Raw genomic sequence first — 13562 nt, forward strand, 5'->3', positions numbered from 1 at the left:
AGGAGAATCGCTCGAACCGGAGGTGGAGGTTGCAATGAGCTGAGATCGTGCCACTGCACTCTAGCCTGGATGACAGAGCAAGACTCAGTCTCAAAAAAATAAAAATAAAAATCAGTTTCTTGCCAGGTACAGTGGCATTGGCTACTTGGGAGGTTCCAGCTACTTGGGAGGTTAAGGCCAAAGGAAAACTTGAGCCCAGGTTTGAGGCCAGCCTAGGCAGCATGGCAAGACACTGTCTCTATTAAAAAAAAAAAAAAATCAGTTACACAACATAGTTTTGAATGAAAATGGCAAATTAATTAGCAGTTGCACGGCATATTATCCCTTTCACAGTAAAGATATATGAACATCTGTATGTACATATATGCAGAGATAGATGTCTGAAAGGGTATTTACCAAAATGTGTTGTAATAGTAGTTCTTCCTAGGACATGAGATGTCAAGTGATTTTAAAAATGTTTTATAAGCAAGCATAGTGCATTTTTCATGAGCATATAGTATTAGGTATCCATAGTATCAAACTCCCTACTTGATGGCAGGGACTGTGTCTATTTCATTCTTTTTATACCTGGAACCACGCACAGTCTGGTTCAAAATTGGTACTCCAACAATAACTGCTGTATGAATTATCCTTTATTTTTTCTGAGAAGCAAAAAATAAAAAAATTACATAACTATCAAGTATTTCTCTACAGATGACTTGTGGTTTTTGAAGGAAAACAGTCTTTCTTTATTTTTGTGAGTCAGAGTCTTGCTCTGTTGCCCAGACTGGAGTGCAGTGGCGTGATCTTGGCTCACTGCAACCTCCGCCTCCTAGGTTCAAGTAATTTTCCTGCTTCAGCCTTCTGGGTAGCTGGATTACAGGCGCCCAGCTCATTTTTGTATTATTTCAGGTTATCTACCCATCTTGGCCTCCCAAAGTGCTGCAATTACGGGCATGAACCACCATACCAGGTCTAAAACACTCTTTATTATCACATTTTGTGTAATGAGTGTATTTCAAAAACAAAATACAAAACACCAAGAGGCCTTCTGCACAAGTAAAAATATAAAAGGATAAAAAGTTTATACTGTAGTATATACTGTATTTCAGTCTATTTTATCCACATTTATAAAGACACTCATATACATGCTGCTTTGCAAAAATTGGGTCAAATCTTGCATACCATATTGTAATGTAATATGCTTTTCTCAACAATTTATGGCAAACACTTCTTTGTGAGAATACACTTTTTTTTTTTTAACATAATTTGCAGTACGTTATAAATATTTCATGGTTTACTTAATAATTCTTTATTGCTAGCATTTTAGATTGCTTAATTTTTTTCTTTTTTTTTTTTTTTATTTGAGACGGAGTTTCACTCATGTTACCCAGGCTGGAGTGCAATGGCGCGATCTCGGCTCACCGCAACCTCCGCCTCCTGGGTTCAGGCAATTCTCCTGCCTCAGCCTCCTGAGTAGCTGGGATTACAGGCACGCACCACCATGCCCAGCTAATTTTTTGTATTTTTTTTTTTTAATAGAGACGGGGTTTCACCATGTTGACCAGGATGGTCTCGATCTCTTGACCTCGTGATCCACCTGCCTCGGCCTCCCAAAGTGCTGGGATTACAGGCCACCGTGCCCGGCGCTTAATTTTTTTAAACTTATTTTGAGACAGAAACTTGCTCTGTTGCCCAGGCTAAAGTGCAGTGGCATGATCCTGGCTCACTGCAACCTCTGCCTCTTAGGTTCAAGTGGTTCTCTTGCCTCAGCCTCCCAAGGAGCTGGGATGCACAACCATGCCTGGCTAATTTTTGTATTTTTAGAAGACGGGTCTTTACTATGTTGGCCAGGCTGGTCTCAAACTGCTGACCTCAGGCGATCTGCCCGCTTTGGCTTCCCAAAGTGCTGGGATTACAGGCGTGAGCCACCACGCCTGGCCTAAATCTTCATACATGTCTTTAATTATTTCCTTGATGTAAACCACTAAGCCGTGGAGTTTTGCTAGGCCACCATTTTTATGATTGAAGCTTTTGATACTCATGTTTGAGAAAGGTTACACTGGCCGGGAGATGTGGCTCATGCCTATAATCCTAGCACTTTGGGAGGCCAAGGTGGGTGGATCACCTGAGGTCAGGAGTTCAAAACCTGCCTGGCCATCATGGTGAAACCCCAACTTTATTTAAAAAAAAAAAAAAAAAAAGAGAAAGTTTACACCAATTTATACTCACATTATAAGGCCACTTTCTTAGACAATGCCAATCATTCAATATTTATTAAGTGCCTACCACTAAGCTAGGGCACTGTGTGGTAGCTGCTCTCTCACTAGAACTGGACATTGACATTCTTTGTTTTCTTTGCAAACTTAAGCTAAAAATGGTATCTCAATGTTTATTAAGCCTGCTTTAGTTACTGCCACTACCATTTCTACTGTCTTTATGAATTATCTGTGCATCTTGTTTGCCCATTTATCTAAGGTGCAGTGGTTTTCTGGTTTTATAAGAGCTTTTTGGCTGAGTGTGGTGACTCACGCCTATAATCCCAGCACTTTGGGAGGCCAAGGTGGGCAGATCACTTGAAGTCAGGAGTTTGAGACCAGCTTGGCCAACATGGTAAAGCCCTGTACTCTAGTAAAAATACAAAATTCAGTCAGGCATGGTAGCACATACTTGCAATCTCAGCTACTTGGGAGGGTGAGGCGGGAGGATTCCTGGAACCCAAAAGGTAGAGGTTGCAGTGAGTCGAGATTGTGCCACTGTATTCTAGCCTTGGTGACAGAGACTGTCCCAAAAACAAACAAAACCAAAAACAGCAAAAAAAAGAGCTTTTTTGTTGTTGTTTGTTCTTGTTGAGACAGAGGGTAGCTGTCACCTAGGCTGGAGTACAGTGGCACAATCTCGACTCACCGCAACCAACCTCTGCCTTCCAGTTCAAGCAATTCTCTTGCCTCAGCCTCCCGAGCAGCTGGGATTACAGGCGCCTGCCACCACGTCTAGCTAATTTTTTATATTTTTTAGTAGAGATGGGGTTTTACCGTGTTGGCCAGGTTGGTCTCAAACTCCTGACCTCTAGTGGTCCGCCCACCTCGGCCTCCCAAAGTGCTGGGATTACAGGTGTCAGCCACCATGCCCGGCCAAAAAAGAGCTTTTTATTAATTAAAAATTTAAATGTTTGTAATATGTTGCAAATATTTGCTCCATTTATTTAAACGATATTTACTCAAGGACCACTATGCGACTGGCACTGGTCTAGGTGCTAAGGCTACAGTAGTGACTGAGATAAAAATCTTTGTTCTAAAATAAAATTAAACAAACAAACAAACAAACAAAACAAAACAAATCTTTGTTCTAGCCTGGGCATGAGGGCTCATGTCTGCAATCTCATCATTTTGAGAGGCTGAGGTCAAGAGTTTGAGGCCAGCCTGGCCAACATGGCGAAACCCTTTAGTCTCTACTAAAAATACAAAAAATTAGCCAGGCATGGTGGCAGGCACCTATAATCCCAGCTACTTGGGAGGCTGAGGCAGGAGAATTGCTTAAACCTGGGAGACGGCCGTTGCAGTGAGCTGAGATCATGCTATTGCACTCCAGCCTGGGTGACAGAGCAAGATTCTATCTGGAAAACAAAAAAAAAAAATCTTTGTTCTAATTCTACTGTCTCCTGTCATTTGACTTTTAATTTTGTTTATGATATTTTCAGGAAGGTATCTAATCAAATCTACGAACCTTTCATTTTAGGGTATCTGTCTTTGATATCTTTCTTATGTATTATTTTTATTAAAAAAAATTGAAAAGGCTAAAAAAGTTCAACATCTCCATAGTTCCAAAGTAACCCAGTCATGATTCAAAAACAGCCACTTACATCTGTGTCAACCCACTGGCGAACATCCATGGGTGGAGCTGTCATGTCATCTATTTTGTAAACAATGTTGGTTGGAGCCTTCTCTGTATGTCTGATGATCCCCACAATAGTGACCTAGGTGAGAAGGAAAACAAAACAAAAAAAAAGAGTCCTGTTTCCCCTGAAACCAAGGCTACATTTTTGTACTTTTAAATGAAGTAAATCTTATTTCATTCATTATTATTAGTGATTCTTTCACAAATTATTTGGCATACCTGTGAAATCTCAACATTCCCAATTCTGAACACTTCATCAACCAAAGTGGCAGAAAGCAGCTGAGATATAGTACAGGGCACAATGTGCTGGGCTCGGGCTCTCTGAAAAGAAAAAGCATGCAAAATTCAATTAAGAAAGTAATAACTACCACTCATTCAACACCTGCCATGTGCCAAGTACTTTAAGTATATTAGCACATTGAATTTCACAACAAATTTCATTATCCTTGCTTCACAGAGGTGGAAACAAAGGTCATGTAGCGAACCAATACCACGGTTTTAGAATCCAACCCCAGGATTGTCTAACTCCAGAGCTTCTGCTGAATAGACAAATGTGTTACACTGAGAATTCACCAAAATGAGTAGGTCAGAGTGAGGAGGACAGGAAAAGGAAGAATGATCTGCTGTTGCCAGAACAGACCTTCAAGAGGAAACCCCAGCTTCAGGGTGTAGACAGGCTGATGTTGCTGTTCAGGGCACTGACAAAATAAGATGGTATTGGGAAAAGGTTTGAGAAATGGCCAGTGGTAACAGGGCTTTGGAATTGCTGTAGATCTTGTGATAAACTATAAAAGGTAGAAGAATAACTTCTGGTAGGACAGATTTTCTGACAATCAAATGGAGCTCCTGGGGAAATGAAATAAGAGCTTGGCCATGTTGGACATCTTTTAAAATTTTATTTTTTGGCCGGGCGTGGTGGCTCATGCCTGTAATCCAAGCACTTTGGAGGTGAAGGCCGGCGGATCACCTGAGGTTGAGAGTTCAAGACCACTCTGACCAACATGGTGAAACCCCGTCTTTGAAAAAAATTTAAAAAAATTTATTTTTTTGAGACAGAGTTTTGCTCTTGTAGCTCAGGCTAGCATGCAATGGCGCCGTCTTGGCTCACTGCAACCTTGACCTCCTGGGCTCAAGTGATTCTCCTGCTTCAGCCTGCCGAGTAGCTGGGATTACAGGTGTGTGCCATCATTTTGTATTTTTTGTAGAGAAGGGGTTTCGCCATGTTAGCCAGGCTTGTCTTGAACTCCTGACCTCAGGTGATCCACTCGCCCTGGCCTCCCAAAGTGCTGGGATTACAGGCATGAGCAACTGTGACTGGTCAAATTTTATTTTTTGAGATGGGGTCTTGTTCTGTCACTCAGGCTGGAGTACAGTGGCACGATTATAGCTCACTGCAGCCTCAAACACGTGGGCTCAAGCAATCCTCCTCCTACAGTCTCCCGAGTAGCTGGGACTATAGGCACACCACCACACCAGCCAATTGAAAAAAAATTTTTTTTTGTAGAGATAGGATTTCACTATGTTGCCTAGGCTGGCCTTAAATTCTTGGTCTCAAGTGATCCTCCCACCTCAGCCTCCCAAAGTGTTGGGATTATAGGGATGAGCCACTGTGCTGGACTCATGTTGGACATCCTAGGGGGAAGAGGCAGGACGAGGTGGACAGAACAGTATCTAGTGAGGACACTCAAATCATATCTTTTTTTTTTTGAGACACAGTCTCATTCTCTACCCAGGCTGAAGTACAGTGGCACGGTCTTGGCTCACTGCAACCTCTACCACCTGGGTTCAAACAATTTGCCTGTCTTAGCCTCCCAAGTAGCTGGTATTACAGGCGCATGCCACCACGCTTGGATAATTTTTGTATTTTTTGTAGAGATGGGGTTTGACCACATTGGCCAGGCTGGTCTCGAACTCCTGACCTCAGATGATCTGCCCACCTTGGCATCCCAAAGTGCTGGGATTACGGGCGTGAGCCACCATGCCAAGCCTAAATCATATCTTAAAGCAGCCAGACAACAGTGTAAACTTAATTTTGCCTACCAGTGACAAGGGGTAGTCTAGGTAACATAAAGATGAGTACAATGGAATAGGATTGACCCTCAACACATTCCTAATCTAGGGGAGGTACAAAGGTAAATCACAAACCTGGCCTTGATACACTGAAAAATGAAACATGCCATGTGGGATCTCAGAAAAGCTTAGGGGGAACACAGGGAGGCTTTAGGCTAAACTATGAAGCATGAGAATTTCAGCAGTGAAAAACTAGCAGGTAACAGGCTAAGGGCAAATATGTACTCCCACAGTCTCCTAGAGGGAATATGTGCAAGGCACAAAAATGATGAGAGTTCTTCCTATCAGAAGCCAAGAGAGGCGAGGCGTGGTGGCTCACACCTATAATCCCAGCACTTTGGGAGGCCGAGGCGGGTGGATCTTCTGAGGTCAGGAGTTCGAGACCAGCCTGACCAACATGGAGAAACCCTGTTACATTCATAAATAAATAAATAAATAAAAAGGAGCCAAGAGAGAGTGGACCAATACCTGTACTACATGGGAGACTTAGAACACAGTACTCCTGGCCTTCATGGATTTAGCATTCACAACTCAGACCTGAACATTCGTGACACTGACAATATTACACTCTGCTGAAGCATGATTTTGAATGATCAGTATTGCCACAACAGGATAAAGGAAGCTCAGTCAACCGCTGGCACATATGCCACAAAACACAGCAGCCAAGCTTGAAGGTTAAGATTGTGGCTCTATTTTCAAGAGTAGTTGCTTGTCCAAGCGTGGTGGCTCATGCCTATAATCCCAGCACTTTGGGAGGCCAAGGGGGGCGGATCATTTGAGGTTAGATCAAGCCTGGCCAACAAGGCAAAATCCCGTCTTTGCTAAACATTTAAAAAAAATTAGCCAGGCGGGGTGGCGCATGCCTGTAATCCCAGCTACTAGGGAGGCTGAGGCAGAGAATCGCGTGAACCCGAGAGGCAGAGGTTGCAGAGGGCTGAGATCTGTCACTGCACTCCAGCCTGGGCAACAGAGTGAGACTCTCCTCAAAAAAGACAAAAAAAGAAAAAAGAGCATTGCTCTTGGTCACATTTATCAACTAATTTATACCTTGGTTTCCTCATCTGCAAAACTAGGAATGGTAAATTATGAATATTAACTACAGTAAAGGACTGAGAATACCCAGCACACAATAAAACTGGGGATATATACCTTTTAAGTTGTAAATGAAACACATAATGTATATAAAGTGCTAATAACAATCTCTGCATGTAGTGGATATTCAACAAATATTATCATCTCTCAGGTAAAAAAGTTACATATGGGTAACAGTTGAGATGTTAACAATGCCTTCAAATTCATCTCAAATCAAGTATTTATTTTTTATTGAGCACGTATTTTACCCAGGAATTGATCACAAGGAATTCCTAGTTTGTTCCAAAGAGGTTCACAGAGTGTCAATACAAGTATGTTTAATTTTGGAAAAAAAAAACAAAAAAAACTATTTTCAGAATAGACTAAAAAATATGTTCATAGCTGACTATGAACCACAGTACTGTATTAAAGTACCATTATTACAGACTAAAAATGGGTCACTATTTAAAACTTCACATGGTTCAACCACGTTAAACAAATTTATAACCAACAGGAAACATTTTGGATAGAATTCTTATCAGCCAAGCATGGTGCTGCACACCTGTAATCCTAACTACTTGGGAGGTTGAGGCAGGAGGATTCCTTGACTCCTGGAGTTAAAGGTCTGCAGTAAGCTACGACTGCACCACTGCATTCCAGCGGGGGTGACAGTGAGACTCTGTCTCAATTTTGAAAGAAAGAAAAAAAGAATAGGGCGTTTACTTAACTTTTAACTGTGGAAAATACTAGATTTAAAAACAAAACAAGGCTGGGTACAGTGGCTTACACCTGTAATCCCAGGACTTTAGGAAGCTGAGGGGGGCAAATGGTTTGAGGCCAAGAGTTTGAGACCAGCCTCATCAATGTAGCAAAACCCCATCTTGACTGAAAATACAAACAAAATAAATTAGCCGGGCCGGGCGCGGTGGCTCACGCCTGTAATCCAAGCACTTTGGAGGCCAAGGCAGGCGGATCACCTGAGGTCGGGAGTTCATGACCAGCCTGACCAACATGGTGAAACCCCGTCTTAAAAAATAATAATAATAATAATAAATTAGCCAGGCGTAGTGGTGTGCACCTGTAGTCCCAGCTATTCAGGAGGCTAAGGCAGGAGAATTGCTTGAACCCGGGAGGTAGAAGGCTGTAGCGAGCTGAGATCATTCCACTACACTCCAGCCTAGGCAACAGAACAAGACTCCATTTCAAATAAATAACTAAACACAAAAAGACTAGCCAGGCATGGTGGCTCATGCCTGTAATAACAGCACCATGGGAGGCAGGGGTGGGAGGACTGCTTTAGCCCAAGAGTTTGAGACCAGCCTAGGCAACATAGTGAGACCCTGTCTCCACAGAAAGAAAAAAAAATCCAGAGACTGGGATTGAGACTCCAACTTATAACAATCATTACTCTCTGAAAAGCTGTCTTAATACATACCTTTTAGGAATTTTGAGATAAAAATTCTAACAGGCAGAATGGAGAAAAATAATTAAGCTTGGGGAGAAAAGATGAGACCCAATTATCTACCTGTTTTCACCTTTACAACCTCAAGAAAGTTAAAATAGAGAATTAAAGTCCCTTGAGATCTTCTAGGAAAGAGAAAACTACAACAGGGAGAAGCTGCTGCTCATCAGATGTTGGATTTGTTCGGCCTCATGTGTGCATTGTCTGACTCCAGTTCCTTACTAGCTATGTAATCTTAGGCAGTCCCTTAGTATACCTGAGCCTCTGCTGTATGCTGGAATAAACAATAAGCTCCCTGCAGAATTATATAAAATAATTTATATAAAAGATATAAAGCAGTGTCCAAATATACCAGAATATCAATGAACTTTTTTCCCACCAATGCACATCCTGAATTAACACTTTTAGGTAAAAGCTTATCAATCTGTACACAAAATATACAGCCTGCTCACACCAAATGTTAACACGTCTAAGTGACTCTTAAAGAGAAGTCAGATTGACTCCGCATTCATAGAATGAAAATGCACTTGTTAAACTCAGCTAGGAGTGATGGCTTATACCTGTAATCTCAGCACTTTGGGACGCTGAGGCGGGCAGGTTGCTTGAGGTTAGGAATTTGAGACCAGCCTGGCCAACATGGCCAAACCCCACCTCTAAAAAAAAAATACAAAAATTAGCCTGGCACAGTGGTACACACATGTAGTCCCAGCTACTAGGGAGGCTGCGGTGGGAGGATCACCTGAATCCCGGAGGTCCAAGCTGCAGTGAGCTGTGATCATGCGCCACTGCTCTCCAGCCTGGTGGACAGAGTGAGACCCAGTCTCAAAAAAAAAAAAAAAAGGCAAACTTATTTCTGAAAGAGTGACTAATCAACATTCAGACAGCTTTCTATAGATCAGTTTCCTACACATTACCTTATTCGTCAATTCTCAGAACCACCCTGTGACATGAGTACTACTAGTATCATCAGATGAGAAAAACCAACGGCCACAGTCTTCAAGATGCTTTCCTTAAGTCACAATGCCACTTAAAAGGCAAAATGGGCCAGGTGCAGTGGCTCATGCCTGTAATCCCAGCACTTTGTGAGGCCAAGGTGGGCGGATCACCTGAGGTCGGTAGTTCGAGACCAGCCTGACCAACACGGAGAAACCCCATCTCTACTAAAAATACAAAGTTAGCTGGGCATGGTGGTGCATGCCTGTAATCCTAGCTATTCAGGAGGCTGAGGCAGGAGAATCGCTTGAACCTGGGAGGTGGAGGTTGCCGTGAGCCGAGATCACGCCATTGCACTCCAGCCCTGGGCAACAAGAGTGAAATTCCGTTTCATAAAAAAAAAAAAAAAGACAAAATAGATTCTGGAGCCTTAATGTTCTGGCTTCATAGCTTGTATTCTTTTTATATAATATTAAGTCTCACAATGACATTGTAACATATGTTAGCCCCTCTTCATAGGTACAAAACTGACTCCCAAGCCAGTTAAGAAACGTGTGCAGTGACACCCTACAAGTAAAGCAGCACAGCAACGGCAGAACACACACCTATGACTTCAAAGACCACTCTTCTTTTTTTGAGATGGTGTCTTGCTCTGTTGCCCAGGCTGGAGTGCAATGGCATGAGCTTGGATCACTGCAACCTCTGCCTCTGGAGTTCAAGCAATTCTCCTGCCTCAGCCTCCCTAGTACCTGGGATTACAGGCCCCTGCCACCACACCCATCTAATTTTTGTAGTGTTAGTAGAGGGAGGGTTTCACCATGTTGGCCAGGCAGGTCAGGAACTCCTGACCTCAGGCAATCCACCTGCCTCAGCCTCCCAAAGCGCTGGGAAACAGTTGTGAGCCACTGCACCTGGCCCAAAGAACACTCAAGTCACCTCACCACATTTTTTTTTTTTTTTGAGACGGAGTTTCACTCATGTTACCCAGGCTGGAGTGCAATGGCGCGATCTCGGCTCACCGCAAACTCTGCCTCCTGGGTTCAGGCAATTCTCCTGCCTCAGCCTCCTGAGTAGCTGGGATTATAGGCACGCACCACCATGCCCAGCTAATTTTTTGTATTTTTTAGTAGAGATGGGGTTTCACCATGTTGACCAGGATGGTCTCGATCTCTTGACCTCGTGATCCACCCGCCTCGGCCTCCCAAAGTGCTGGGATTACAGGCTTGAGCCACCGCGCCCGGCACCTCACCACATTTAATTTAAAAACACCTTTGACATTAAGAAGGTAAAAGAGACTATTAATACAAGTTCAGGGAGCAGTGGCTCATACCTGTTACCCCAGCACTCTGTGAGACCAAGGTGGGAGGATCGCTTGAGCTCAGGGTTCAAGACCAGCCTGGGCAACATAGTGAGACCCCATCTCTATTTAAAAAAAATTTTTTTTAAAAAGACAAAAAACAAGTTGAGAGCGTTTACACAGGACTGATTCATTAGCTACACTGATCAATTTCAAAATAAAGTCAAGAAGGAGAAAAGCCAGGGAAAAGAGATTTGGATAATAATCATTATAACCTCAGTTCGTGTCGAACTCTTCCGTAACGGCATTAAACTTTCTATCACAGAAGACTTAGGGACGTCAAGACATGATAAAACAAAACCAAACACTCTTTTCAACCTACTGATTTCTTTTCGGCCTGAGAAGGTCCGGGCGATCCAAAGCCCCCTGGGGACTGCGTGTAGCCGCCAGCTCCCCCGTAGTTGGAGCTGCCATAGCTTTCGAATCCACCTGTTTTGAACAACAGGATTAGCGCCTGTGCCACTTCACATGCCTTGGAGAAACCCGCAGGCTCCCTGAGGCTTTGCCCCTCCAAACACTGATCGCGTCCCCCTAACCTTCGTCTTTGCCTTCCTGAGACCCCCAAACTCCCCAGCTCCGTTCTCACTCCTCCCCTCCCGCTGTCACACGCCTCTCGGACCCTAGGCTCGTCCTCTTGCTAAAATCTCCTGCGATTCTCTTCCTCCTCCGCCCCGCACCCCCATCATTACTGTTCCACATCTTGGTCTCGATTCTCCGCAAAGAGGGCGAGAAGGTTCGGATCTCGGCAAGTTGCGGAACAACCCAGAACTCGCGCTACTCCGCGGCTCTGGATACTTTTTTCTGGCGCCACGAACTCCTTCCCGCGAATGACCGAGCCAGTCAGCGGCTGGGCTGCTTCTCGCTTCAGCCAATCGGTGCCCAAGAATGCCGCGCCTGTTCCTGTCCTCTCTGCCCACGCTCCGGAAAACGCGCACTGCGCTTCCAGTTGGCTCCAAAAGCCTCCGCGGCCATCTTTACAAAGGGCAAAACCCTCCACGCAAGCGGAAGCAAAGCGTTGGTTGGGCGGTAGCGCAAGAAATCAACCAATCAGAACAATACTGAAGCGCCAGGTTATTTCACCCTCGTCAAGTGCGCGACTTCTAACGTCACTTCCTTTGTTCAGCGAGCTCGGGTTCCCGGCAAACTGGCACCAAATGTTTAGATCAAAGTTTGAAGCCTTATCTAAACGCGGTAGTGGAGTTTCAGCTTCGGTGTCTGCCACCCGCGGTCGCGCGGGAATTGGGCACCTCTGGGACTCGAAGTGCTAGCCTCACAGGACCGCTTGGAGTTGCTTATTCTTTTCCATAGTGAGTCAGATTTTCTTCGTGTAATGCCACCAGTGGTCCCCATTCTCCCCAGTGGGGCTGTGAGAAACCTCCGCACTCTTGCCCATGACAGACTTGTGAAAGATCTCAGGGTGGCACCCCTCGTCCCCCACCTGTCCGTATCCCAGTCTCATCCAGGCTCTGCATCTCCAGTCGACAATTTCAGCCATTTTTCATAATTCTTCATATAACATGCTTGTCTGTTTCTCCCATAGGGAGTGGAACATGTTTGTCAGTTCCTTTCTCAAGTATTACTGAATTGTTAGAATTATTGTTCATTTATTTACTTTTTTAAAAAATTACATCGGCTGCAGTGGCTCATGCCTGTAATTCCAACACTTTGGGAGGCCCAAGCAGGGGGATCGCCTGAGGTCAGAGTTCCAGACCAGCCTGGCCAACATGGCAAAACCCCAACTCTACTAAAAATACAAAAAAATTGCCCAGGTATGGTGGCTCACGCCTGTAATCCCAGCACTTTGGGAGGCAGAGGTGGGTGGATCACCAGGTCAGGAGTTCAAAATTAGCCAGGTAATATTTTAAGATGGTGAAACCCCGTCTCTACTAAAAACACAAAAAAATTAGCTGGGCGTAGTGGTGGGCGCCTGTAATCCCAGCTACTTGGGAGGCAGAGGCAAGGAGAATCCATTGAATCTGGGAGGCAGAGGTTTGCAGTAAGCCGCGATCACACCACTGCACTCCAGCCCAGGCGACAGTGGGAGGCTCCATCTCAAAATAAATGAATCAATGAATGAATAATTAACTGGGCTTGGTGGCATGCACCTGTAATCCCAGCTACTCAGGAGGCTGAGAATGGCTTGAACCTGGGAGGCAGAGATTGCAGTGAGGCGAGATCATGCCACTGCATTCCAGCCTGAACCACAAATTGAGACTCAATTTGTGAACCACAAACAAAAAGAAAAGAAAAAATTAGCAAGCGCGTGGCTCACGAGTGTAATGTCAGCAATTTGGGAGTCTGAGGAGGGAGGATCGCTTAAGGCAGAAGTTAGAAACCACCCTTGTTAAGATAGCGAGACCCTCCCCCTCTCAAAAAATAATTTTAAAAAATTAGCCCGGTATGGTGGCACCTCCCTGTAATCCCCGCTACTCAGGGGGTTGAGGCAGGAGGATCGCTTCAGCTGGGGAGGTCCAGGCTGTAGTGAGACGTGATGGCACCACTGCACTCCTGCCTGGGTGACAGAGGCGTCCTCGACTCAAAAAAACCTCAGGTTCTTTGCCTCCTTTTTTTTTTTGTTTTTTTTTTTTTTTTTTTTTTCGCTCGTTTCCCAGGCTGGAGGGCAATGGCGCGATCTCGGCTCACCGCAACCTCCGCCTCCTGGGTTCAGGCAATTCTCCTGCCTCAGCCTCCTGAGTAGCTGGGATTACAGGCACGCGCCACCATGCCCAGCTAATGTTTTGTATTTTTAGTAGAGACGGGGTTTCACCATGTTGACCAGGATGGTCTCGATCT

At 44.5% G+C, this 13562-nt stretch overlaps 1 protein-coding gene across 1 annotated transcript; it reads right to left on the reverse strand.

Moving 5' to 3' along the window:
• Window positions 1–3595: 3595 nt before the first annotated feature.
• RPA2 (replication protein A2) lies at window positions 3596–12119 on the reverse strand. Its single transcript, XM_032247578.1, is given in 7 exon segments — window positions 3596–3955; window positions 4096–4197; window positions 11092–11198; window positions 11459–11541; window positions 11543–11619; window positions 11621–11741; window positions 11992–12119. Coding segments are annotated over 7 exon segments (750 nt in total). The 3' UTR covers window positions 3596–3823.
• Window positions 12120–13562: the final 1443 nt, after the last annotated feature.

The sequence above is a fragment of the Sapajus apella genome, unplaced genomic scaffold (genome assembly GCF_009761245.1).
Source record: "Sapajus apella isolate SASKATOON/1434 unplaced genomic scaffold, GSC_monkey_1.0 scaffold62, whole genome shotgun sequence".
Lineage (NCBI taxonomy): Eukaryota > Metazoa > Chordata > Mammalia > Primates > Cebidae > Sapajus > Sapajus apella.